We start from the raw sequence: 27,330 nt of genomic DNA, 5'->3' as shown, positions 1-27,330 counted from the left end.
AGCTCTCGGCTGCTCTATGGATGCTCCCTGTGCCGGAGAAATTCCACCCGCTCTTTTCACTGCCACAGGGCTACAAAGGCAGCGAGGGTTAGAGCCAGAGCCCTGGTACAGGATGCTCCGTTTGCCGCAGCCACGCCTGGTTTTCCCCCAGATTTAAAGCTCCGTCGGCTTTCAGGGAAGTGCAGCGTGAGCCAGCCCCGGCAGGGCTGCGCCGCCGCCCCGCTCACCATCCCGGGCGAGCAGAATCAGCCTCGCCTCAGAGTGGGGTCTGCGACCTCCCTGCTTGTCTGCGGGGCTCTCTGCAGACAGGAGACCCCTTCCCTGTGCGACAGGAGCCCCTTGTGCCCGGCCCTGGCAAAGTTTGGAGCAGGGATGGCCACCATGGGCACTCGAATGGGGACAGATCCACATGCCCAAGCCTGCTGCAGGAGCAGGGGCGTTGCCTCTCCCTGCTGCTCGCATTTGGAATGGTCCTGCAGAGCCCTCGGTGTTCCTGAAGTGCATTATTCCTTCCCATAGAGGCCGGACACCTCATCACTACCAACTCTGTGAGCCAGCAGCCAAGTCGTGCTCCCCACACCTTGTCCCACACCTGGACCTCCTCACCAGCACGCTCAGACCCTTCCCACCTGGGCACAGGGACAGTGCAGCCCTTTCCTCCTGCCGGACTGACCCTGAGGCTGTGGGAGCTCTCCCCATCACCTGCCCTGCAGGAAGAGGGCCTGGGACAGAGGTGATGGGACAGCAGAGGAAGCCGCCTTTCCCCGGGGATCAGAGATCAAGGACCACGGCTTCCAGGGCTGATTCCCGGGGTTGGAGACGGTAGCAATGCCAAGCTGTGTGTTGCCACTGTGAGAGAGGAGAGGGAGCTCTGCGGAGCCGGAGCCGCTGCCCAGCCCTGCCCCTGCAGGGGGCCCCAGGGCTGCCGGCCCGGGGAGCGGGTCGGTGACAGCCCTGCCCAGGCTGGGACACTCTCCTTGCCAGTGCTGCATCCTTCCAGGAGCTGAGGACCCCATCTCAGCACTGCAGACACCTCAGAACACGGTGCCCAGGGCAGGAGGCAGGGAAAGCTCCAAAGGGGAGACCAAGAGCTGCGGTCAACTCAAAAACAGGAGAGCAGGGCAGCTCTGGAGCAGGGCTGTGGCTGTCCCCAAGCCCAGTGGCCCATGTCCCACTCCCTGAGTGTCCCCAACACCGGTGACAGGGTCTGGGTGCTGTGTCAGGCCCCTGCCATCCTGTGCCCTTTGGCTGTCAGGGGCAGGCTGTGCTGTGTCCTCTGGCCATCCTGTGTCCCTGGTCACCCTGCATCCCCAGCCATCTGTGTCCCCTGTTCTGTGCTGCCCCAGATGACCCCGCTGGCATGTCCTGCTGCCAAGGCAGAAATGGCACCTCTGGTACAGCCTCTCTGAGACCTGAGCTGATGGCTGTTGTCCCTGTCCCCACAGGGGAGGTGCTGCGTGGGCCAGCACAGCCACGGGCCACAGTGCAGGGTGAAAATGGTGTCATACAGGTCTGTCCTTGCCATGGGACTGGCCCAGACATTCTCCACCTGGCATGTCCACCTTTTCATCCACAGGTTCTAAAACCCCTCCCAGGGCTGGTTGGGGAGCCCAACATCCATCTCAAAGGGGCACAAGGCTGGAGATGAGTGGTCTGAAGCTGCATGAGGGTGGTGCAGGACCTGGGGGTACCCCACAGAAAGGCTTTGCCCACTGCAGCGGCAGCCCCTGTTTGCAGAGGCATCGCTCGATACGCAGTATGTTCTTCAGAAGATCCCTACTCCAGGAGTCAAAATAGCATGAAATTTAATTTTACGCCTATTTGACAAAGCTTGATTTCGCCTCCAATCAGCAGGGAGATAAGAGCCCTCGGCACAAGTGTGCGGGCAGTTTGGCAGCTGGGGCTGCCGATTTAATAGGTGAATTTACAGGGACAACACTTGAAAATCCCCTGGCTAGTGAACCATTAAGGTGAGCCCTGCCTTCCGTCCCCGCGTCCCTCCCCGAGCTGCTCTCCCGTTGCTGGGTGCTAAAGCAAACCCCAGCTCTGTTTACCGAGTCTACTATTACAATACGGCTACCAAATATTTGCCAGCCGTCAGCTCGCTGCTCCGCTATAAATACTTCAGGCCCAGGTGGAGGGACGGGCAGGGGGAGCGGCGCGGGAGCCTATGCATGGCCGGGCGGCAGCGCCAAGGTGAGTGTGGAACTGTGGCCCGGGCGATGCCCTCCTGGCCCAGGGGTTTCTCCGGCTGAGGGTGGCGGTGGGACAGGCTGTGGTGGTCCTGCTCCTCTCCCCCTGCAGCTCAGAGATGTGTGCTGCCTCATCAGGCTGAGCCCCCATAACCCAGCCTGCGGCAGAACGGAGGCAGCACCGGGGCTACCGCGGTGGGGGTAGCACAAAGAGGGACATGGAGCTGGCAAGGACAATTTTAGGCTGGGAGCAGGTCCTGGCACCATGCTTGGTGTGGCAGGAGCAGGTCTGGTTACACAGGTCTGGGGACCCTCTCAGCGTGGTCAGGGGTGTCCTGCAGCGAGGCAGGGCTGGGGACCCTTCAGCACAGGTACAGCACGAGCTACAAAGGGGCCACATCTGGCTCAGCGAAACCCAGCTGTGGCCAGAGCCCAGCAGGGCAGGGCAGGGATGCAGTGGGTTCACTCTGTTGCAGGGAAACCCAAGAGGCCATTGTGTGGGTAGGGCATGGGGCCCTGTGGCACTGAGCCCAGAGTGGCAGGGTGGGTATTGAGCCCCATTCACCTCAATGCAGAGCCCCGGGCTGAAGGGGAACATCCCTCTGCCCCACAGTTCTGGAACACACCCTCACTGTCCTGCATCCCATGACTTGGTGTGGACATCCATGTCCCATGGATCAGTGCAAACGTCCCTGCTGCCCCATGTCCCATGACTTAGGGACATTCCCGTTGTCCTACACCCCATGGCTTGATGGGGACATCCCTGTTGCTTGATGTCCCAGGGTTCAGTTAGAACATCCCCATTGTCCCACGTCCTGTTGCTTGTAGGGGAATGGCATTTCTGCTGCTCCATGTCCCACGGCTCAAGGTTATGCTCCTGCTGCCCCATATCCCATATTTTGGTGGGGACACCCCTGCTGCCTGCTGTCCCAGGGCTGAGTGGGGATGTCGCAGGTGGAATACCCCCACTGCCCTCTTTCCCACAGCTTGGTGGGGACATCCCCAATGCCACACATCCCACACCCCATTACTTGTGGGGCACATCCCTGCTGCCCTGCAGCCCCACCTTAGCCATGGTGTGGCACAACAGGGTCCCCTGCCCTCTCAGGGCTGCTGGGAGGTGCCAGGTGTGTCACCCTGACCCCGCTGTCCCTGCCCACAGGGTGAGTCCTGGGGGTGCCTCTGAGCACTGACATGGCTGCGGGTGTCATCCAGCCCCTGGCCGAGCTGCGGCTGCCCTCGCCCTTCCCTCACGGCCTCCTGCTGCCCACGCACCCTGAGCCCGACTTCCCCGACCTCTCCGAGGAGGAGGAGGAGGAAGAGGAGGAGGAAGAGGAGGAGGAGGACGTGGAAGCAGTGGAGGAGAGCGTGAGGCCGGAGCTGGCCAGTGTCTCCAGCACTGCCGAGACCACCCTACGTCTCCTCAAGTTTTCGGAGCTCATCAGCTGTGACATCCAGCGCTACTTCGGGCGGCGGGGCGGGGAGGAGGCCAGCAGCCACCCCGTGCCCGAGGACTGCGGCTCACCCCAGAGCGCTGAGGCTGTGGCCGAGGCCGTGGCCCCGCGGGACAGCCCGGGGGCCACGCACAGGCTGGGGCCGCTGGCCGAGCTCTTTGAGTACGGCGTGCACCGGTGCCTGCCCGCACGGGTGGCCGGCGGCAAAACGCAGAGGCTGGAGAGGAAGTACGGCCACATCACCCCCATGCACCGCAGGAAGCTGCCGCCCTCCTTCTGGAAGGAGCCAGGCCCAGGCCCCGCCAGCCTCCTCCACACTGGCACCCCTGACTTCAGCGACCTCCTGGCCAACTGGACAGTGGAGCCAGGGCCAGAGCTGCCAGGGGCTGGGCGGGAGCTGCCGGGTCGCCCGGGGCTGGAGGCAGAGCCCTTTGCTGGGCTGTGACCCCGCTGTGGCCCCGGTCCCGCCACGTGCCACCCAGTTAATGATAAACCTGGTGGCCCCAGTGCCAGCACCGGGGCACTCGGAGCTGCCGGGTCAAAGCTGGTGACGGGACGAGTGAATAAATGACTCCCGCCAGGCACCAGCGCGTGCGGTGTCCTTTGCCACCCGCCACCGTGGTGTCCCTGCTGCCAGACACAAAGGGGCACGGCTCTTGCCATGACCCTCGGGGGCTGCCCCGGCAGCAGAGGGAAGAGGAGGGAAGCGCGGTGCCGGCAGGAGCCAGCAGCCCGTGTTTACTCTGCGCCCCAAGTCGCTGGATCCCATCCCCTTATCTCGGCCGCGCCAGGGCAAAGGGCGAGCGGGGCCTCACAAAGAACCCGGCTGTCAGCACGCAGGGGGGACCCAGCACTGCCCGGGGCACCCGCTGTGCTCTACAGCTCCCCTGCCCCCTGGCACGGCCAGGGATCCGGACCCACACAGGCGAGCAGGGCTGGCTCTTCCCCACGGCCGGACCTGGCTGTTACCAGGGCCCAGCTGAGGCATCCTCTGCTTTGTGGTGGCTTTGTGCTGGTGTTGAAAGGGAAAAGAACCAGGGAAGGGGCAGCCAGCCCCTGCCTTGAGCCCTGCTGGGGGGCAGCGCCCAGGATGCAGCTCCCCACACCCCCCAGCCTGTGCCCTTCCAGCAGCAGGAGTGGGACAGGGATCAGTTCAGCCCCAAGGGGACACCCGAGCCTGAACGGTGGCCTCAAGGGAAGAAGGGAAGCAAGAGGCAGACAACACAACAATCAAAGTACAAACAGACTTTATTTCAGCACAGATCCCGCACTCAAAAGCCTCTCCAGGCACCAGGTTGCCTATCTCCAAGTGAGGAAGGGGCAGTCCCAGGGCAGGGGGCAGGGCAAGGCCAAGGAGAGGAACAAGGATGGGGGCAGATGGGAGAAGCGAAGTGCCAGGGCTGGCTTTGCTCCCACCCTCAGCCAAATCCAGTGGTGGTGGAGGAGTTTGGGGTGCCTGGAAGGCCCCAGGCTGCTGGAAAGGGCCAGAACATGCCCCAGGACTGTCTCTGGATCCCAGTACAGGAGCAGCAGTGGTGGGACGACAGCAGGAGTGGCAGAAGGGCACAGGCTGCAGGACCAACATTGCCCCAGCACAGGCAGCTCTCCCCTCCCCATCCCTGCCCCAAACCCCAGGGCTGTCTCCCCACACATGGGTTGGGGTCAGAGCGGCTGAGGGAGCCAAGAAAGAGCCAGAGGCAGTAGCTGCAGAACCAGGGGAGCCCTTTTATTGCACAGCCAAGCAGGGCACGTCCCTCTCCTCAGTCCCAAGGAGCAGGGAGGCAACCCCAGAGCTCAGCCCAACCCAGCAGGCAGGACCACAGGGCAGCAGGGAATGGGGGTCTGGGGGCGGGAGGGAGCCCCATCGTGTCCCTTCTGCTCCTCTCACAGGCCCTGCAGCCGAAGCTGAGGCAGGGCTAAGTCCCAGACAGCTCAGACTGCGTGGATGAGGCAACAGAGGCCACGTGCGGTGTCAGAGGAATGTGCCCAGCTCAGTAGGGCAGTCCTGCTCCCCATGGAACACTCCAGCCTTCACCCAACCTTCGAGGAGAGCCTATTCCAGGAGCTAACAGAGCCAAGGGTGAATTTTGATCCCTCAGGGAAGCAGAGGAAGGGGTGACAAGAGGAGGCAGTAGACGTGGGAAGGCAGCAACAGGCAGGAGGGCCGGGGCAGCACGGCCATGCCAGTGCTCCAGGCACCGTGACACCTGCATGGACTGGCCCAGTCCTCTCCCCACCTCCTGCAAAAGGGGGTCCCCAGCTCCAAGGGGCCGGGGCACATCTCTGCTGGGCCTCACTGCCTCACGTCTGTGCCAGCGAGAGCTCCTCCAGGCCCTCCTTCCCCAGCCGGTACCTGGCGAGGTCCTTGCGGGTCACCATTCCCACCACCTGCCAGGAAAGGGACAGGTTACAGCCTGATGTGGGCACACAGAGCCGGGGGACAACGTGTCCCTGTCCCCTGGAGGAGCCCAGACTCACCTCATTACGATTGTCCACGACCACCAAGTGCCGCAGGCCCAGAGCTCGGAAGAGCTTGAACACCCGCGGCAGAGACGCCTCCTGCAAGGCAGAACGGGAATGGGGAGGCTGCAGCACCCCCAGCCAGCCCCCACTGCCCACCCTGGTCCCCGGGGAGCTGTGCAGAGGGGTCCCTGGCTGTTACCTGGGGCACGGTGTAGGGCGAGGGGTTCATGAACTCGCTGAGGTCAATCATGCACTCGCGCTCATCCTGGGAAACGTGAATGGACTGGATGGGGGGGAAGCGGGGGTAGGCATCCCGAAAATCCTTCAGCTTCAGCCGCCGCTGCACCAGGTTCAGGTTGGCCCTTTCCACAAAAACCTTGGGAGGAAAGAGATGGTTGGGGACTATCCCCACAGAGCTCACAGGCACCAAGACAATGCACAGGGCCAGGGAGGGGAAAGGGCAGAAGTGTGGGACAGATGGACCATCTGCAGAAGCACAGCCTGTTTCCCACTCACTCAGGGTTTGTGAGCCCAGGGGTGTGAAGGATGATGCTGGGGTAACCCCACCACCGAATGGCAGCACCCACCATCCCCCTGGGTGAGCTGAGGGAGATGACAGGCACCCTGTGCCAGCTCCTCCCAAGCAAGGCAGGCAGCAAGGGGCCTGAGAAAGAATTGGGACAGCAGCCACAACCCAGTCTCCACGCAGCATCACCCACCTTGTGCTTCAGCAAGACGATGAGCTGGGAACGCAGGATCAGACCCCGCAGCCCGGCAACCTGCAACAGGGCACCGTGTGTGAGGGTCCCTTGTGTGGCCACCCCAGCTGCATCCCCCTCCCCAGGGCCACCCAGCCGACCTGTGTGGTGTCAGGGTTGCTCTCCACCACAGGGAAGCCGTTGTGGTTGGAGGAGGTGTCACTGAGGATGTCCACGACGGTGCCCACGCGCTCGATCCTGCGCAGGCAGGTGACAGGAGTGCTCATCACCTCCCTGCAGGGAAAGCTCTGGGTGAAACACAGCCCCATGGCAGCACACACTGAATCGTGCAATCACACATGGGTTGGGTGGGAAGGGACCTGTAAGCTCAGCTCATTCCAAACCCTTTCCATAGGCAGGGACACCTTCCACTAGACCAGGCTGTTCCAAGCCCCACCCAACCTGGCCTTGGACACTTCCAGGGATCCAAGGGCAGCCACAGCTTCTCTTGGCACCCTGTGCCAGGGCCTGCCCACCCTCACACCCAAATCACATAATTCCTCAGTGCTGATGCCTCCTCTGTCCCCAAAAGCTGCCAGGGAGAGAGGAAGGAACACACTGCAGATCACATCCCTGCTGGGGAAGAAGCTGGGCTGTGGTACCAGGGGACAGCAGCCTCCTGCAACCAAAAGGTCACCTCTGCCCCCAGCTCAGGCCAAGAGTGTGGTCCAAAGGCCGCTGCCACAGCAATGCCCAGCCCACCTACCTGGCTGTGAGGGAGTGGGATGTCACTGGGGCCTCCCAGTGCAGGAAGGGGACACTTTGCAGCTGGATGTGCATGTCATACAGTCCCTGCAACAAGAGTCAAATCATCAGGAGAAGCCTGGTGAGGTGCCAAGGGGCACAGCCAGGCAGCAGCTCATCCCTCAGAGCAAGCACATGCCTGTCCTGGCCCACCATTGCCCCCCAGCACCACCAGCCCCAACCCACATTCCTGGGGAGCACACCAGCCCTCACCTCCACAAAGTAGTCTCCCACAATCTTTGCTGTCATCAGCACCAGCATGATGGGGAAGCCATAGGTGACGTTGCCAGTTGCCTCCATCATGATGACTGTGAGACTCAGTGTCATCCGCACTATCCCACCTGCCAGAGGCACCCAGGGAGGTCGGGAGTTTGGAAGGGCAAGGAAACACAGAGTGAGGGCATACAGAACACCTGAGGGCCCTGAATCTCTAAGTGATCTGCCTGCCCAGAGGTGCCCTGGGTGAGCCCAGCCCTAACCGGTGTCCCAGCACTGCCTGTGCTTGGCAGGGTCATGAGGAGGCTGACAGCCAGGCTGGGCTTCAGCTGGGAAGGAAACTGTCAGGGAAGCAGGGAATGCTTTTTCCCATGACATCTTCACCCCAACCACCACTGTGCCATGGGGAACTCACCCAACTGTGCAGCAGCTCCCATCAGGGCGTACTTCCCAGGATCAGCCCAGATCTGAGCACAGGAGAGAGAAGGAGCCAAGTCACCTGCTGGCTCCAGGGCATTCAGAGATAGTCAGCAGAGTCCTGGCCCCCAGAGCCCCCTCCAAAGTGGGGAGAGGTGCCTGAGGCTGCCTGAACAACCCAGCTGCTGGCAGGGCTTCACTGGGACGTGGGGAGGCCCAGACCCAGCTCATGAAGAGAAGCGAGGAGCCAGCCCCCTTCAGCGCTCTCAGCCAGCTCCAGGCACGCTGTCTGAACATGCCACCAGCCCCAGGGTGCCAGGGCTGCCCAGGCAGGACTCACCGAGCCCTTGGTCAGGTAGGACAGGGAGATGCCGAAGAGCCTCCCCCAGGCTGCCCCGATCAGCAGGGAGGGGATGAAGACCCCTGCAGACACTGTCAGGCCGTAGGTCCAGCAGGCCAGGAAGAAATACATCAGTGTGAACATGCCCAGAGTCATGGGGTTGTAGGAACCTGGGGTGGGGACAGAACAGATTCAGTGCTGGTCCCACAGCCCAGGGGACACTGTGATGGGCTGTGGCCACAGATCAGGCAGCAGCAGCCCCATGACACACTCCCAGCAGTGAGAGCACCTCTTCTTGGGCTCTACCTCCTGCCCTGGCAGAACAGGCCTTTCAAACTGGCTCTTCAGGTTATTTCTGTCCCCTCCAGCACCCCCCACCCAGCCAGTGCCATCCCAAGCCCTCACATCCCATTCCTCCATCTCGTGACTCGTCCCCTCCCAGCACTGTGGTTCCCAGACTCCCATGATGAACTTCAAAGCCCCGAGGGAGGGACTGCCAGGGCTGAAGGACAAGGTTGGGAGGACAGAGGTCCCACTGCCAGCTTTGGGATCAACTGAGCAGGGCAGGTCCTGCAAACTCCCTCCCATCTTGAAGCTCCCACAGCTGCTCCAGCCAGTGCCATGCTGCCCCACAGCACAGGCTGTGCCATCCCAGTGAGACCCTGCTGACCCCACAACCCGGCCAAGTGCTATTTTGGGATTGCTGAGCAGCCCAGTCTAGTTTAAACAAGTACTCTGCAACCCCTCCTTCAGACAGAAGCCTTGAGCCAGGGAGGACCCAGCACTGCAGGGAGCAACCCCAAGACACAGGATGGTCATCTCTTGGCTGCAGGTGGCCAAGCTGCACCCTCTGGGCTGAGGATCTCTCTGTTCCCCACCCACGTGCAGCTGGGCACAGAACTCAGACTCCACAACAGGCAGAGGAGACACTGGGGTTACAGCAGATCCAAGGAAAATGGAGCTAGAACCTTGGAACCAAATTGCATTTCTCAAGCAAATCCAAACCCCAAAATGCACCTCCACAACCTGCCCAGAAGGTAAAGTCATTATAGGGCAAGCAGCCCTGCTAATTAAGAAAACATCCCAGCAACATTTCCAGAACAGACTTCAGACAGACAGCAAGGGTCAGACACAACTCAGAAGCAACACAGCCTGCAAATGTGCACGAACAAAACCAGGTCCTTGGCCCCACAGCCTCCCAACACCACAGCCCTTTGGCCAAGCTCACAGGTGCCACCAGGCATAGCACCCATCCCTCCTCCTTCCACCGCTGTAGCACAGTGTTTTGTGAAGCCTTCACGGGCTGATCATCCTCTGCCTTGTCCCAGGAGTGGTCAAGGAACACATGGACCCTTTCTGCTCACGTTCAAGGCCTCGCTGCTGGGTGCACTCACCTGGAGGGTCATGGAAGAGGTTGACGACGCTCTTCTCGGGTGTGTTGAAGAAGGCAGTGGCCATGGAGTTGTACTCTCCATCAGCACAGAAAAGCTGAAAAGGCAAGATAAGAAAGAGTTGGAAGTGGCAGGGAAGGCTGGGGGTCCTGTACCAGTGAAGAGGCAGCTCTGGGCAGGGAGGACACCTACAGCATCCTTGGGTCTCCAGCTCTGCCTGCACTGGAGGGCATCAGCTGCGAGGTCCAGTGCCCCAAACCCAGCAGGGTTTTGTCTCTCTGCTGAGCCCCCCACCCTGAATGCTGTTCTGCAGCATGTCCTACCTGCAGGGGATATGCCACAGAGCTCCCCTGGATGGGCTGGCAATCTCTTGAGCAGTAAATCATGACAAATCCCACGGTCGCCGTCACTGCTGCCACCAGCATGGCCTCAACCACCTGGAGGCAGGGCCTGTGGATGTACCTGTGAAGAGAACAGAGGAGCAAAGGTGGCACCCAGGGGTGTGGGCAGGACCAGCCCCAGCCTGGCTGGGCAAGTCACATCAGTGTGGCTGCCTCTGCTCCCTGCCCAGACCCTGCCAGGCTGTCCTGCTGCTTGAAAAGCTGGTGACAGGTATTGCCTGGGTCAGACTGGTCTCAGTTTGCTTTAGCAGCTGTCTCCCTTCTTTTAGTCCTTTCAGAGCAGGTGACAATCAGGTCTGCACCTCTCTGGGCCCTCGAGTCACTGGAGGGAAATACTTGGCAGGGTCAGAGCAGTGCTGGGATGCTGTGGGTCACAGCCTCGGCCAAAGGCAGTCAGAGGCATGTGGCATCTTTCAGGAACTGCTGTTGCTCACATTAAGTGAGAGATTACAGCCTTGCTCCATCTGGGAATGCCCCTTTGAGGGAAGGCAGAAGGCACCAGCCAACCCACATCAATCCCCTTCATTATCACCTGGGAGCTCTTACCTGATCCGGAACATCGTCAACCAGTAATTGAGGGCATTGAACAGGGCTCCGAGGATCCCTCCTGCCAATGGGAGAGAGGAAAAGCTCAGCACACGGGGCCCAGGCTGCCCACAACACAAGGGACCTCTGGAGATGATCCACAGCCCATCCAGAGTGACCAGCCCTGGGACTTGCGGATGCTGCCCCTGCAGCCAGCCAGGACCTGGCAACACCAGGAGCCTGGCACCAGCAGCAGGTGGCCAGGGGCCAATGTCACAGTGCTGGCACCAGGCAGGCAAAGGAAAGGCCAAATCCATGGGGATAAGGGCAGCTCACACGGCAGCAGGACTGCAACACACTGACCCCGCTCAACATGGGTTAAAGGGGCTTGATTTGCTACTAGGGCTGGGCCAGGATCCAGCTCTCATCCCTGCATAAGCCCCACAAGCAGTGTCTGCTCCAGAATTTAATGGATTCCCCATTTTCCCCAGGAAACTGGATACCAGAGCTTTATAGACCCAGACAGAGAACAGAGGAAATTATTCAGACTAATCAAATTGAAATAGCAGCATTCTCTTACCAACCACTCCCATAAAGATGAAGATAGGAATTTCCTGGATTGTGTATCCCATTTTCTGCAAGCAAGAAAGAAGTGGGTTTCAGATCTCCTGGCCCATCTGCAGTCCCACAGTCAGTCACTGACTGCTGGGACAGTACAACTCCACGTTGGCATGAGGTTTCCAGATCTTCCCCAAAGTCTCCCCTGAACAGCCTACAGCCTCCAGAAATTCCTTCTGCTGGGGCTGGTGGAACTGAGATCTGGCCAGACCCCACAGCCTGCTAAGGCAAAGCCTGCCTCAGCCCCTGGGTGAGGTTACAGAAAAACTGATGTCCCAAAAGCTGCTAAGGGCTGTTTCCAACCCCCCACCAGAGCCCCACATGGGGGATACCTGTGCCTACCTCGCTATCAAATCTGCCGAAGTTGATAAGCCCAGGGCTGGAGAGATCCCAGGCGTTGCCGTGGTAAACACTCAGGACAGAGTTCAGCGTGAAGGTGGAGATCATGGAGGCAAAGAACTGGAAGGAGATGCAGCCCAGAGTCACTGCCAGATGCCTCCAGCCCCATTACCTCACCACATGCCCTGTGCACTACCCCAAACCACCCCCAAGGTCCTCGGGCAGGGCTTGGTGTCCCTGGTGTGGTGGGGACAGGAGGCCACAATCCCTGTGGTAGCAGTTTGGACAGCTTACGCTGACTAGGGTCTCACTTCTCCTTTTGCCTCTCTGTTGCCCTGGGGCACAGCCCAAAGCAGCTCCTTTAGAAAGGGGCTGGCAGCAAAACGGAGCTCAGCCAGGCCCAAATTCAGCCCCTGAGGAGCAGGGCACAGGAGGGGAGCTGGGATGCTGTTCCCTAGGATGGGTTACCCATGGGTCCTGGCTGGAGCAGGGGTGTCAGGAGGCCTGGGGCTGCAGGGCACTGGGTAAAGGCAATGCCTCACACCAGAACCAGCAGCTCTCCACTGCTTTCCAGCACTTACAATTCTCCACGTCAGGAACTGGTTCCAGAAGGATGCCCCTTCCTCCAAGCTGAACAGGACACCCCCTGCAAATGCAAGACACAACAGCTTCACAAGGGGCGGGTGCCACAGCCCCTTGCCTACAGCACCAGCTGAGCACCCAAGATTCACCCCAGGCCATGTGCCCACACCACCCAGACCCTCTCACAGGCAAGCCCACCAAGCCATCAGTGATGCACTGATCACAGCAAAGCTCCCCACTGTCATTCTCCATCCCAGGGAGGCAACATTTGGGATCTGAGGCAGATGAGCCCCTTGCCCTCGGGCAGGGCCAACAATTCCATGGCAGGAAAACTTGGAAGGCCCCTGCAGTGCCCTATGCAGATCCCAACAGCTGCTGCCAAACAAGTGGGAGCAACCTCCTGAAATCCATGTTCTCAGTGCCAGAGAGCCAAGACACACACCCACAGGGGCACCGAATGCAGCCGAGACACCGGCGGCAGCTCCAGCCGACACAAAGTCCCTCTTCTCTGTGTCTCTGCGGAAGTACTCGAAGATCTGAAACAGGAGTGAAGGCAGCCTTAGGGCTGGCCACGGGCTTGAGTTCAGGTGAGACACAGGAGATGACATGGATGATACCAAGCCAGCAGTGGGAACAGCCTGGTCTGGCACAGAGGGGCTCCTCCAGCACAACCCCTCGGACCTCGACACCAACCTTGAAGTCTCGCTTTAACGATGTGGATCTTCCCTGGGAGATCCCGGCAGCAATCACGGATCCAGAGTGAATCATGGGTCCTTCCTAGGGGCCAGAGAGCAGAGTCAGATCAGGGAAGGAAGAACAGGGATGGCTGAATGCTGCTCACCAGCTTGCAGTCCTGAAGCTGGATGGGAGTATTACCGTCAGGGAAATACAGACTTTGACATTTTCCCCATTCCCATCCCAGAAGTGTTCAAGACCAGGTTGGAAAGAACTCTGAGCAACCTGGTCTAGTGAAAGGTGTTTCTGCCCATGGCAGGGGTTTGGAATGAGATGATCTTCAGGATCCAACCCAAACCATTCCATGGTTTTATGAAATCCTTATTCTAGCATGTGCCTCCCTTGCCCACCTTCTGCTCCCACCAGCAGAGGAAACAAGTGTTTTCCTTGCCTGCCTTCAATCCCAGCAAACCAGAGAGGTCCCAATGTGGCACCCAAGTCTTCCCCATCTGTTTGCAGGAACAACCACTGATGGACAGAGGCTGCTGCTCTCCTGCCCTCAGCCAAGCCCCACGCAGGCTGGCACCACGTACCCCAGGGGCTCCCCAAGCTTGGCAGTGCCGCGGTCTCCTTGGCCAGCAGACACCAGGGAATACCACTGGGAAGTCACCACAGAGCCCCCAGCACAGGACCGGTGACAGGCTGTGACACAAGTGCCAGCAGCAGGGACCAACACGTCAGAGAGTGCTTTGCACACATCACCTTCCCAACCGCCAGGCCACCGACCACCGAGAGGATGACCCCACAGACTTTGATCACCAGGGTCTGCAAAACAGAGAAGGGCACAGCACGTCACAGGGGTGGCACGAGGAACAGGACCATGGCCGCCACAGGGGACACACAGCCAGTGGGCCCTAAGGCATGGGAGGAGCCAACAACCCCGGGGGAACTTGTGACTCTCAGCCCCACTGTGGCAACAGGACTTGTCAATTTTCTTCTTGGCCAAAGCAAAACCTACACAAAGCTGCTCTTCCCAGTGCCAGCTGCTGGTTCCAGGGCAGGAGATTTAACCTCTGGGCACTGGGTGTGGGGGAAACAGCTATGGAGCTGGGAGCTCAGGCCAGCTCCTGCTGTGCCACAAAATGGGCAGGGAGCACTCCAGGAGGACACAATGTGCTCAGGCCACCCCATCACCTCCTGCTTCCTACCTTGAGCCGGACAACATGTGGAATCTTCACGCCATTGAGGTAACATTTGATCTGGGGAATGCCACTGCCGGCTGCCACGGGCTGCAGGGAGCAGGGAGAGCTGTCACACTCAGGATGCCTTACCCCTGTCTCTCAGCACAGGGCACACACAACACACCCGCAGGGTGGCTCTGAGATGAGGCCAAAGCTTATAAACAGGCTCTGGAGATAGGCTTGAGGGAGGCACCCACTTCATAAGGGCAAATGTGCCAGGGAAAAGGAGCTGGCTGGGTTCTTGGGGACACTCAGGTGTTCCCCCACCCTGTCACAGCTACAGAAAGGTCACACTTGCTGGCTAGGGAGAGCAAGAGCAAAGCCACAAGGAAGACACTGTGGATTAGAGCAATCCATAGGGACTCCAAGTCTCTGCCTTGTCCTTCAGAGGCTGCCCCTGAGGCACCCAGCCAGACTGGTCTCTGCTGGTACTCAGGTACACCCAACACACAGAGGTTGAGCTAGGGCCAAGGCTTGGGAGAGCTGCAGCCCTGCCCAAGGCCAGGGCACAGCCTCTGCCCCAGGCTGCCAGCACATCCCAGCAGTGTGACAGCCCCAGAGAAACCCAACAGCGCAGCTGGAGCCAACACCAAGGAGCTGATGCTGCCAGGAGCCAAACTGGCAGAAATACATTCACTGTTTACAAAATTTTGCATGTTTTCTGGAAATGTGACCCTGCTTTGCCCATGTAAAGAGCCCAGAACAGTTTCAAATTCTTACCTCTATGAAAGCAACGATCAGAGATCCCACCATCACCACACTGGCATTCAGGGTGGCCCAGAGTAACAGGGAGAAAGAGAGGCCTCCTTTGGCTGTGAACTTGTCAATGTCTGGGGTAGCAGCTCAGGGAAAGGCCAGTATTGCTTGGGTACCATCCCTCCCACCACAGCATCTCACAGAATCACAGGATGGTTTGGGCTGGATGCAACCTTACAAACCATCTAGTTCCAACCCCACTGTGTGGGGCTGGAACTTCTGGGATGCCATTCACTAGACCAGGTTGCTCCAAGCTCCCTGTCACTTAGGGCATCCAGGGCAGCTGAAACGAGCCTCCTCTGTTATGGCAGTGCCCAGCCACAGCTCAGCCCTGCACAGCAGCTGGGCAGCAGAGTCTGTGCTCCCAAACTGGGGCGAGAAAGCGCTGCCCTCTTCCCCCACGACCCCTCTCACGGCTCCCAGGAGATCCCAGAGGTCCCAGCTGGCCAGCAGCCACTGCTCTGTGAGGATACTGTCCTTCACCACCCGGTACTTGAGCCCAGCCAGGTTCTCCACCACGATGTCGATGAAGCAGGCGACGAGGCCGGTGAGGATGCCGATCATGGCGCAGATGACCCAGCGCTTGATCTCCACCGTCCGGAAAGCCTGAGGGGCAGAAGCAGTCACACCCTGCTGCCATCCAGGGGACCCCAACACACCTGCCACCCTCCCCAACACAGTCCCAAGCCTGGGAAGCTCTGAGGAGGGCCAGGGAGCACCAATGCTGGCTGACCCGTCCAAGCCTGGATGCAATTTACTGATTTCAAGCGGTGCTCTTGTACCTCTGTGGGATCCCAGCTGCTTTTCCAGCTTGCCTGCCTTCATTAGGCCTATCCTGTCGGGATTCTTGCTGTGGCACTGGTTCCCAAAGCCCCCAGGGCAGATGTTTCCCATGACTCCAGAAGTCCCTCTGCTCAGGGACCTGCCCCAGACCACCAGGCAATGCCACCACATGCAGCCAGATTAGCTCCCATTCCAACCACCTCATGCTGGGTCTGCGATCCTGTGGCTTCACAGCTTGTCACAAGCTGCACAGCGCCCATAAACCCATCCCAGCTCAACCTAGGCTTTAAGCACAACCTCCTGTGGCAAAAAGAAGCTCCCCAGCAGCCAGGCAGAGGGAACAGCTTCCCTTGTCCACCCCACCTGAGATGATTTGTGGGCAGCCCAGCAAGACTCACCGCATGGTTTATCCTCCTCTCCTCCTCAAGGAACAGCTGGTTCTCACTGTTGTCATAGTCCAAGCTCTAGTTTGGGAAAGGGAGATGCTGTTATTGTCTATCAGGTGAAGAGACCCCCATGTTGGGGAGTGTTGCCCTCACCCTCCTCCTGTTACTATTTTCCTTCCTCAATTCCACTCCTTCTGCACTGAAACTGCCCTCACTGGGCTGCTGTGAGCCCTCAGCCCTCACACCTCACCTGCTGCATCCCAGAGGGCAGACCTGAGATGGGGCAGATGGGCACTTACCTCATACTTGAGTGACAGGAGCTTCTCGTTGTGGGGGATCTCATTGGGACGCTGCCGAGGGACCTCTGTCTCCTGTGGGATGTGATGCACAGCTCAGGATGGTCAGGTTGGAGTCCAGCCCTCCCATCCCCATGCAACTGTCAGTTTAACTCCTTTAGATGCTCAGAAGATGCACAGAGGACTGTGCAGGTGCCAGCTGCCTGGCAGGCAGGGATCTGAGATGGTTTTCCACCAGTTGGTGGGCGTGTGGGATTTCAGGCAGCTGGACCAGCTGTCAGGGGTGCACCCTCACCAAGCACCCCCAGGCAGGATGTCTCCCCAGGAGCAGCTGGAGGGTTTGCCAGCTGGGTACCACACTGCCATGCTGACCTGGCACTGAATCCAAACAACTCCATGCTCCGGTGGAGGGCAACCTTTCACCTTGGCAGGAAATTCCTTAGGCCAAAAGCAAGGAGCTATTTCAAGCAAACCCATGTTTTTGGGCAGAAACCAAGTTCTGTTTCCCAAACGCCTTTGACCATGCAAGCTGTTCCCAGCTCCGAATTAGGGCATTTACTGAGGATGCCAGAGGGGCCCCTGGGGCAGCAGCAGCTGCCCATGCCACAGAGGTCACCCAACCCAGGAAGAAGCGCTGGAGTCCTTGTGGAACAAGCAGAAAGTGAAGGAGGAAACAGCAGCAGCTGTTACTGGGAGAAGGGAAGGGGTCTCAGAAACAGTGGGCCCCTCTCTGTGCCACTCACCAGCTCATGGATGTCCTCGTTGAGGTCCACATTGCTCAGCTGCCCGATGCGCAGGAAGGGGGAAGGAGTGAGCTGAGGAGAGAAGGGGAAAGGAGGTCAATTCCTGAACGCACTTCAAATCTCTCAGGACTGCAAGGTGCAAGATACTCGTGCTCTGCCTCCCTCGCAGAGCTCTGCCTGCCAAAATGCAGCACCCTGCTCTGAGGACACCGAGGAGGTGGGATCCAGCACCCCAGAGGGAACCAGAGGCAGCAGCAGCTCGCCAGGATCTGAGGGAGCTGCTCCAACCTGTCATCTGGCAGAGCCAGCTCACCTGGGGAGGTGCCAGCCAGCAGCGGTTCGCTGGGGACTGGCCACCAGCAGCCCCCGGCATGGAGCTGACAAAGCTGTGCCGAGCGGCACGTTCCCCGCTCCCCGGAGGCTGGGGAGGGACAGAGCCCCCGGACAACGCGCCACCTCCGCAGCCACAAGCTCACCACGACGTGCCCTCGGCTGCCAGGCCCAGCCAGAGGCAAGGGACAGCTGAGGGCACGTCTGGCTCTGCCATCTGCTCCACGGCAGCGGTTCCCAGCCGGGAGAGGAGCACATCGCCTCCGAGTGTTTGTCACCACCCGAGCAGCTGGGACCAGAGTGACAGCCAGGCTGGCTGACAGCCAGGACACACAGGAGGAAGCAGGAGCACTGCTCCTGCACAGCCTTGGGGACTCTGGGGTCTCTCTGAGCCGGCCCCAGTGTGATGCTGGGAAGCAGCATTTGCACCTCCCGCTGGGGAGCAGGTTCTCCTTTCACTGCTGATCACTCAGGCTCTTCACTGGCAGCACAGCTGCAGAGCAGGGGAGGTTTTGGACTGTTTGGGACACCTCTGTCTCCTGGATGAGGCAGGCAGGGGCTCAGGCTGCAGCTGAGCAGTGCCACAAGGGGACCCAGCATGAGGAGGCGGGCTGCAGTCCCCTCCATCGCTGCGAAACACAGGGATGCACAAGGATCCAAGCACTGACCCTAAGCACAGCCCAAACACCACTCCTCAGCATTAAGATCCTCCCCTCCAGAGCCTTACCCCTTCCCAGCCGCCAGTGAAAGAACTGAAGGATGAAAGAGGGATGGTGAACAACAGAGGGTTCTGGCATGTCGGTCTCTTTGCTGGCAGGTCCCAGATTGAGCCCCTCGCTACTTTAATCCCCACGGTCCCGTCTGGAAAGTGCAGGCCAGAGCTGCTGGGAACCCTGCACGTCACTGAAGAGGAAGAATATCCCTTTGTGTTTGCAGCCTGACCTATTTTCCCATTTTTCCCTCTGCTCCACATTCTCCTTCACTCCCTGACCTGCAGATGGGTACTGCCCCAGCTTCTCAAACCCTCTCTGGTGCCCTTTAGCCCCCCGCAGCCCCAGCCCACAGTGCTCCATGCTGCCATTTTCAGACACTGCTTTGGCAAAATCAGCCTGGGCTTTGTTTCTGCTCCATGATGGCTCCACACTCCCAGTGGAAAGGATCCAGGTGGACCCTTTTCCCAGCAGTCAGAGCAGACCACTGGAATTCTAGGAGCTGGGCACACACAGAGCTGTCACCTCCCTGGACAGGAACTTAGGCTCACGAGCTGGATACAGGAGCTGCCTGTCCCAGTGCCTGCCGGTGCCCAGCTGCTCTGCTGGCAGACTGAGGTCACAGCCAGGCCCCCATCATGCTGGGGAGGGGGAAGGACACATTCCTTGCCCTGAAAGCTGGAGGGACAAAGCTGACACCTTGCAAAGGAACACACCCCACCTGGACTGAGGAATCACAGGCTCCCGTTAAGTGCCACACATCTAGGGCAAGAGCAAGGCAAGGAGATGGAAAATGTCACTCATGCCATGTTCCTTGTGTAAGACCTCAGGCAGGACCAGCCCTTCTGGGAAAATTCTCCTGTTAGCTATGGGGTCTGCAGACAGACCAAATAGGGCTGAACCAGTGACACCCCAACCTCTTCCCTCCTTCCCTATGGAGAAAGCAGCCAGGGCACAGCAGCTCAATTCCCAATGGGTTAAGCACCAGCAGGACACAAGTGCAGATGAAGGGAAAGGAGGTACAGTGGAGCCTGAAGCTGAATTTCCTTAGACAAGCAGCACGTTTCTAAAATCCTTCCCCTGAGTCCTGGCACCCCTCTGGCATCTGCAAGCAGAGGCTTGGCTCCTGTCTCACCCACCACAGGGATCACATGCCAGGAGGGCAGGAAAGAGCTACTTCCAGCAACACCCAAGAATGATAAGAGAAAAAGGAGAGATTCAGGCAGCCTGGAGCCAAGAGAAAACGTTACTTGTGCACAGCTCAAAGATTCACTGAGCAATGCCCTCCTTGGGATGTTTTCAAACTCAGCCAAGGCAGCTGCTGATCCTGGGTACGTGTGATGTTGGTGTGACTGTGCTGTGGTTATCTCCAAACAAAAACATGCACTGCTGCCAAAACCCAGAGGGCACAGATGGGTTAACAGCTCTCCTGCCCCAGGAGAGGCTCTGGGACATGCTGAGCCTCACTCTGCTGGTGGCACACGAGCACCCAGACCTCAGCCCATTTGGGTGGTAAAGTTAATTCCGTTCTGAGCTCTGCAGAGAGATGTCTGGAGCCCTGCTGTGAATCAAAAAGTTATCATCAGTGTTAGTGGGCAGGAATGTTGGCAGGCAGGGCTGCTCCTCCAAGGGACCCCACCAGGCTGCAGGGAAACTCCCAAATTCAACAGAGGCAAATACAAAGCCCTGCACCTGGGATGGATGAGTCCCAGTGGTCAGAAAGGAGCTCAGTTGAAAAAGTCTTGCAGTGACCTGGTGGATGAGTGAAGAGGTGTCAGTGGCACAGACCTGGGGTGGAAGTGGTCAACCCCCTTCCAGGTGATGCAAGATCACTGCCAGAAGGTCTGGGGAAGGGATCCCACACCTCCATCTGGCACCTGCAATAGCACACCTGGGACGTGGTATCCGGTTTGGGCTTCCTGAGACAGAAAAGGCACAGAAAGTGAGCTCAGCAAGAGAGCTGGGGGCAGGAGCACATGGCAAGATATACAAGGAGAAGCTGGTGATTCTCAGGGAACTCTTCATGCCATCTCCAGACACCCAACAAGAAGTTACAGATGGGACAAAGACTTCCCTTGAAGCTTTGCATTGATGGGACAAGAAGCAGTGGATAAACTGCAGTAAGGGAACTTCTGCTTAGATATCAGAACCAAACCTTCACCCTGTGGCTGGTGACACACTGAACTTGGGACCAAACAGGGTGCAGAATAGTTACCCAGAGCTCCTCTGGATGTGTCCCTTAGAGATCTGCTCTTCACAGGGACTGGACTAGAGCCCCTAGCTCTAGTCCCCTCAGGGACTCCCCTCTGTCATGTTGGCACCCACTCTGAGACCAGCAAGAGCAAATTGAGGATCAACCTCAACATGAAAAAAATCTAGCAAAAGATCTCAACCACCACCTTCTACTCATGCCCTGAATGCATTAACTCCATGATCCAACCCAGGCTGTGTGCACAGCAACCAAGCTGTGCCCCCCAAGCATTGCTCTGGAGAACCATCAGGTTCAGACAGGGAGGGTCTGACTCTGCTCCACAGCCCATTTCCATAGGGATGAGCCAGTGAGGCTCCTCCCTGCAGGACACGACCCAGCATGAGGAGACCCCCCCTAGACACTGCCCCTTGTCACTGTCCTGTGCTCAGTAACAAACTGGCAGCACGTGACTATCTGTTAATGAGATAAAGCCCAGCACAGACCACAGGAGGAGCCCACAGAAGCTGTGGGAGGGAGGGAAGAGGATTTCCAGCCCCCAGGGCCCTCTTGGCAGCAGAACACTCTGCCCCTCGTACCAGCCTGGGTGACCAGGCTGTGTCACCAGCATGAGAACCCTGTCACAGCTCTGGCAGTGAATGGGGGGGATGAGCTACAGGGCTTTTGAAACCCCCCTCCTCTGACACACAGCCACAGCTGAAGACAGGCTTCAAACCAGCCCAGCATCATCCCCAAAACGCTTCACAGCAGGAGAGAACAGGGCTCTTCACCTCCAGGCTCATCACAGGGGACAAAGCACCCAGACTTCCCCCCAGGTGTCACCACTTGGCCACGCTTTTGCTTCCAGGCTCCTGCTGCCACTCCCAGGGCACAGCTGCTCCTCGACCCACGCCTCCACGAGGATGGGAAATGCTGTCATTGCCCTGGCCTTTCTCTTGGCACCGGAGCAGCACAAGGATGAAGCACTGCCACAGTCCCTGATGGCCTGAGCAACCTGCAGAAAGCTTCCTGAAGTTCCCGTGCTGAGGGAAGCTCCTGCCACCACTCGAGGGCAGTGGCTCTCCACGGCAGTCACCTCCAGGCTCACAAGAGCAGGGACAAGCAGCCTCTCTGCCAGTAACCTGGGCTGTGCAATCTGCAGCACATCTGCCAGGAATCAAGGCTCACCCAGCACCCAAACTTCCCTTTTTCTGCCTCCTCCCACCAAGATTTCTTGATTGCAGCCTGGCCACTTTTTTGCACCCTGTTACTTGAGATTAAAGAAAAAGACCAGCAACAGCCAGAGATGCAGAATAAACACACACACAGGGGCTAAGAAGGACAACCTGCCCAGCAGCAGCCTGGTCTTCATGATGGTGACCCCTTGTTCCAGGCAGCCTTTAAAGTAGGAGCATTAAATCAATCCCAAAGGCAAATATCTTACAGCATATCTCTGATGGTAGCAAAGGAGAAAGGCTCTTCAACAAAAAAAGTTTCATGATGGAAATTGGCTGCTCTTACTAAGATTTTCCACCCAGTCCCCAGCCTGAGAACCAACACACATGGCTGGAGAACACAGGAAAGGGACGGCCCACAGCAGGCGTGATGCTCAGAGGTACAGGCTGCCTCTCACTTCTTGGTATGCTCGAGGAAGCCCTGGTGAGAGGATGAAGGTTTAGTCAGCTCAGCTGGCCACACACCCCAGGAAACCTCAGGGACAGACCCCTCACACCCCCTCTATGGCCACAGGTATGTTTATCCAGGCTCTCCTCATCTCCGGCCCACCAGAACTCGACCTCAGTCCCTCACAGCTGTCAGCTGGGGAGCTACAGACACGTGTTTCCTCTGGTCACCTTAAGATCACTTTCATTTCCATTGAACAGGCATGTGAGAAAGAGAAGAAGCTCTGCTAGGGGACATTTTTATTGTATTACCACAACCCAGGTTTAAATCTCTCCTGAGCTAAGCAGCTCCAGCCTCTCTTTATTTCTCTGCCAAAGCTGTCCTGCCTTCCTGCTTCAACCCACACGACTGAAAGTCATCTGGGGCAAAGGGAGAAGCAGCTGCCCAACACCAAAATACAGCCCCAACCCTACAGTGACAACCCAGCTGCCACTGCCAGGGGCACGTGTGGTCTGCAGCTCCAGGAGGGTATTCCCTCTCCTCCCCTGCCAAGTTAAATGCCACGCAGTACCATGCCACCAGCTGAGACCTGAGCTGCCTGCACTGTGAAGGGACACAGTGACAATAAATCACATTGGTAGGGCTGGGTGTCCACCTCCAGCTGCCCCTGCTTCTTCCAAACCACCTTTCCTAATGACCCCCAGCCACTAGATCTGGTTAATCCCTATTCTAACACCCTTCAAACCCACAGAATTCCCTATGTGCTGTAAATATCTGGGGTCCTGTTGCACTGCCCAGGAGGATTACTTTCATTTTCACCCCAGAACAGTTTCCATAGCACAGCTGCCTCCTTCCAGCTGCCATTCCCTGCTCCCAGAGCACTACACAAAGCTCTTCCAGCCTAACGAGCCCTGCATTTCCCTCTAATTAGCCCACTGTTCTGACTTGCCCAGGATCAGGGCAGCACAGAATCGTGCTGGGTGAGACATCCCTGCTAACAGCTGCCAGAATCTGGCATTGTTCCTCCCTAAGCTCAAGTCTCCCAGAAAACTCTGCACAGGAAATTCAAGGATGCCACCTGGAAGCAATGCCTGTCCCACCTGGTGCTGGCACTGAAGTGCTCCATGGTCCCATCCTGACACCCCATCCACACCTCAGCCCAGCAGAGCCCTCCTGCCCTCAGCTTCACTCTGGAACAGGTGCTGAGTGCCTCAGTTTTCTTCACTGAGCTGCATGTGGGGGAGAGACCGCCAGGCAGGCAGCCTAGTGTATACTGGAGAGAAGCTCTCCTCTCTTAATTACCCCAAATTAACCTGCTAGAAGGAGCTGGCCTCCCTCTTAACATGGCCCACCTTGGACCTGCTTTTTGCCAGTGCAGCTCCATGCATCCCACAGGACACCCTCCAGAATTCCAGTGTTAGAGGCTCTTGTGCCTGAGCCCTACCTGTGGATCTGGGCAGCAGCAGCATGTCAGGCTCCCACAGAAAGACATTTTTAGCAGAAATTCATTTAGTACAATTTAATTTCTCATGGGCAGATACAGACAGAACAAGGAGGAATGGCTTCAAACTGAACAAAAGGAGAAGAGATGAGATGTCAGTAGGAAATTTTTCCTTATGAGGGTGCTGAGGCCCTGGCACAGGTTTCCCAGGGAGGTGGTGGCTGTACTGTCCCTGGAAGCGTTCAAAGCCAAGTCGGACAGGGCTTGGAGCAAGCCGGTCTAGTGGAATGTGTCCCTGCCCACGGCGGGGGATAGAACAGGATGAGCTTTAAGGTCTCTTCTAACCCAAGCCATGACTCTCCGAACGAGGAGAGCAGCCCCAGCGGGCAGGAGCAGGACTCAGCGCAAGCTGCTGCTGCCAGGGACGGTCCCAGGGCGGCGGAGCAGCGGCCAGGGGCTGCAGCAGGGACGGAGCCGGCCCGCACCGCTGCCGGCTGGGCACTGACTCAGTGCCACGCTCAGATTTTCCCCCACGAGTGCCCCGGCCGTGGCTCCCCCGGCCCCTCCCCGCGCCGGGTCCCGACAGGTTCTGCTTTCCCAGCCCACGGGAGCCCGGAGCGACCCCGACCGCCCCCGCCCAGCCCCGGAGCAACGAACGCGGTTAAACGCGACCGGGGAGTGCGGGGGGCGCAGACACGACCCCGCCCCGCGGCCCCAGCCCTCTCCGTGCTCCCTCCGGCGCAGAGCCCCCCGCTCCCGGGGGCGGTACCCACCTGCCGGCCGCTGCCCGCCGCACCCGGGCCGGTACCGTTGAGCAGCGGGGTGGTTTCACCCGCACGCCCGTCCTCGTCGTCGTCGCGGTCGCGGCCGGACCAGGACACCTTCTTGGCGACGTTGGCCATGCGGGGCGGCGGCGGCAGCTCCTCCGCCGGGCCTGCCCCGCCGCGCGGTCATGTGACCGCCGCCACCGCCATCACGTGGCCGTCAGGGCGGCCGGGGGCGCTCCGAAGCATCATGGGAGTTGTAGTTCCGGTGAGGCCTCCGCGCCCGGAGCTGCCGCGGGACGGGACGGGACGGAATAGGATTAAGATTTGGGTGGGGCGGGTTGAGCGGGACGTCGGTGGTGACGGCCCGAGAGGTTGCGAAGCCTCCTCCAGGCTTTGCCCCACACACACCCAGCCGGCAGCACGACCCCGCCGTCCCCAGGAACGTGGGGCTTCGGGAACTGCGGGAGCCGACGCTGCTCCAGCTCTCCAGGCACAGAATTCCTCAGAGCAGACGTTCGGGAAGCCAGCGTGCTTCGCCTGAGCCCCCTGAAGCAGCATAGCTCGGCCCAAAGCCCTGCCCGGCCAAGGAGCCCCGCGGCTAGGGGCAGCGCACGGGACCGGCGGCGGCTGCTCCGGCAGCGCTGGCTCACCCCGGTCACGGGCAGTCACGGGCAGTCACGGGCAGTCACGGGCAGTCACGGGCAGTCACGGGCAGTCCCGTGCTCCGCTCCCCCTGCTCTGACTCAGGGGCAGGGAAGGAGCAGCGTCGCCCGCTCCGGCTGCCCGTGCTGAGCAGCTCCTGCCCGCCTGTGAGCGGCACCGAGAGTTACAGTGAATGAGCAGGACAGAAATAAAATTGGTTTCTCTAATGTTCGGAGCATTTTAATAGGAACGATGGGCTGTACATCCTTTAGGAGAAGGAGACCTCCGGCTTTGGTCCCACCTCTGCCGTACTGGCTGCCTTTTCCCTTTTCCCCTCCTCTGGTGGGGCTGGTCCTGAGATGCCCTCCCTGCTGGCTGTCCCATCACGCTGGGCGGATGCAGCTCGTGTCGGGAACGGCACCATGAGCCAGCCGTGACCGCTGGTAGCCGGCACCATTCCTGCTGTCAGCCTCGTCAAAGGCAGCGCTGGAGGCAGGGACACGCCACCCTCCGCACCCCGCCCTGCACCAAGGCATCGGCCAGTGTGAGGAGGGGGCCACGGGGCAGCCCCCGCCCGGTCGCCATTCTGGCCACCTCCCCAGGCAGGAGAGCCCGTCTCCAGAGAGCGAAACCAGCCAGGTGACCCACAAAACCTTCTGCAGTGCCCAAGTCCATGTTGGGGCCGTCCTGCCACCAGCCCAGCACCAGCGAGCCACCAGCGGGAATTTCATAGCCCTGCTGGAAGCCGGAGCCGGCAGCCAGCAGCCTCCTGTCCACGTAGAAGCGGTACTGGCCCTGGCCGGAGGACCAGGTGAGGCACAGGTGGTGCCATTTGCCATCCAGGAGCGGCACCACCGGGAGATCCCGAAATTGCCGGTCCCCAACGATGAAACGTGCAGAGCCGGGGCGATCTCCACCGTGGCCGTGCACGGCCAGTTCGCTGTGCCCGTCCTCGGTGCCGTAGGAGAGGAGAGGACCGAGGCGAGGGGCTGGGGTGGCCAGCCAGGCACAGAGGGACATCGCCCGCAGCCCCCGCTGTGGCCCCAGCCCCAGGACGGCCCTGTGCTCAGCGGAGGAGTTGGGGAAGAGCAGGACGGCACCGGTGCGACAGGCGGGGGAGTCGGGCGCCGGGGTGGGGGGACGGTACCTACCCTCTCCCGGCTGCTGGGGGGCCGGGGGCTGCTCCCGGGGGACCGTGGTTCCGGTGAGGAGCACCGGTGCCATGGTCTGGGGTCCTGAGGCTGCATCACGAGGGGTATCCTCATCCTCCCCGGGCGCTCCACCAGGCCCGGCATCAGCCGGCAGCCAGTGCCCTTCTTCCTGCCGATGTTGCTGCCACAACGGGACAGCCTGGGCCGGTGGCTGCTGCTCCAGCTGGCTGCCCCGGCCCCGGGCAGCGTCTGGCAGACCGTGCGGTTTGGTGCCAGCCTCCAGCAGCGCAGCTGGCGGGTGGGTGAGCAGCGGGCTCAGGGCACCCACTGTCCCCTCCAGCCTCTTCAGCCTGCGGCGCAGCCGTCGGCCAGCGGTGGCCAGCCGGGCCAGCTCGGCACCCAGGGCGGACCGGGCAGCGTCGGCCGCCTCTGCCTGCTCCGCCAGTGCCTGGAAACGTCCATCGATGTTGTAGGAGATGTTGTAGTTGCTGGCGATGCTCTGGAGATGGTTCAGCGTCACCTCCTGCAGCCGAAGAAACTGCAAGGGAGTGGGATGATGTGGAGTGAACCCATGTCCCCATGTCGGGTCCCCGCCCAACCCAAAATGCTGAGTGTCCCCCTGGCACAGGCTGAGCAGCACCCCCTCCCCGCCCCGGGCACCCACCTGCTCCTCCAGGCGCCGCAGCCGCAGGAGCAGGGGGCCGGGGCGGGCCGGGGGCCCCGGGGCCCGGGTCAGGCCACCCTGCAGGGCGGCAGCGAGGACCAGGCAGAGGGGCAGTGCCATCCCCGCCATCCCGCTGCCGGACGCTTTCTGCCTGCACGGCAAGGCCGGCCCTGGCCCCCGCGGTGTCCCTCCGGGCAGCTTCCACCGTGATGAGATCCGCAGCCAGCGCTGGCACGGCCCAGCACCGGGGCTCCCAGCGCCGATCCCCGGGCCAGAGCTGTGCGGGGGCGGCTGGCCCCGGCCCAGAGAGCCCGGGGCTCCGGCGTCCCGCGGCGGGGGCCGGACCGGGGGTATTCGCTTGAGAGGAGAGAAAAGGTGTGTGAGGGACCCTGGGCACATGGCTGGGTGCAGAACAGGAGGGGACAGTGCCGGCAGGACAGGACACGGCAGGTAGGACGGAGTGGTCAGTGCCGGTCGGACGGGACAGGGCGGGT

The 27,330-nt window shown here is 59.9% G+C and overlaps 3 protein-coding genes across 3 annotated transcripts; 1 reads left to right on the top strand and 2 right to left on the bottom strand.

The window, feature by feature from the left end:
- Positions 1–2,088: 2,088 nt before the first annotated feature.
- Positions 2,089–4,196, top strand: PERCC1 (proline and glutamate rich with coiled coil 1). Its single transcript, XM_088064173.1, has 2 exons — positions 2,089–2,196; positions 3,355–4,196. The coding sequence occupies exon 2, from the start codon at positions 3,387–3,389 to the stop codon at positions 4,089–4,091; it is 705 nt and encodes a 234-aa protein (XP_087920299.1). The 5' UTR covers positions 2,089–2,196; positions 3,355–3,386; the 3' UTR covers positions 4,092–4,196.
- A 680-nt stretch (positions 4,197–4,876) lies between these two features.
- CLCN7 (Cl-/H+ antiporter 7) lies at positions 4,877–24,570 on the bottom strand. Its single transcript, XM_005522839.3, has 25 exons — positions 24,386–24,570; positions 17,321–17,392; positions 16,581–16,652; positions 16,294–16,359; positions 15,586–15,718; positions 15,077–15,186; positions 14,324–14,404; positions 13,878–13,940; positions 13,134–13,217; positions 12,883–12,976; positions 12,440–12,504; positions 11,862–11,978; positions 11,482–11,536; positions 10,923–10,983; positions 10,299–10,437; positions 9,979–10,072; positions 8,585–8,754; positions 8,243–8,294; positions 7,825–7,952; positions 7,574–7,659; positions 6,969–7,101; positions 6,829–6,888; positions 6,309–6,485; positions 6,125–6,205; positions 4,877–6,034 (listed from the first exon to the last, which is right to left on the bottom strand). The coding sequence occupies exons 1-25, from the start codon at positions 24,512–24,514 to the stop codon at positions 5,948–5,950; spliced, it is 2,409 nt and encodes an 802-aa protein (XP_005522896.1). The 5' UTR covers positions 24,515–24,570; the 3' UTR covers positions 4,877–5,947.
- Positions 24,571–25,281: 711 nt separating this feature from the next.
- On the bottom strand, positions 25,282–27,009 carry PTX4 (pentraxin 4). The gene is made up of 2 exons (XM_014252399.2): positions 26,837–27,009; positions 25,282–26,710 (listed from the first exon to the last, which is right to left on the bottom strand). The coding sequence occupies exons 1-2, from the start codon at positions 26,963–26,965 to the stop codon at positions 25,496–25,498; spliced, it is 1,344 nt and encodes a 447-aa protein (XP_014107874.2). The 5' UTR covers positions 26,966–27,009; the 3' UTR covers positions 25,282–25,495.
- Positions 27,010–27,330: the final 321 nt, after the last annotated feature.

The sequence above is a fragment of the Pseudopodoces humilis genome, chromosome 18 (genome assembly GCF_049639895.1).
Source record: "Pseudopodoces humilis isolate 2021_Gansu_Grassland_sample_001 chromosome 18, ASM4963989v1, whole genome shotgun sequence".
NCBI lineage: Eukaryota > Metazoa > Chordata > Aves > Passeriformes > Paridae > Pseudopodoces > Pseudopodoces humilis.
The sequence above is the reverse complement of the archived record's forward strand: the minus strand, read 5'-3'. Positions and strand labels throughout refer to the sequence as shown.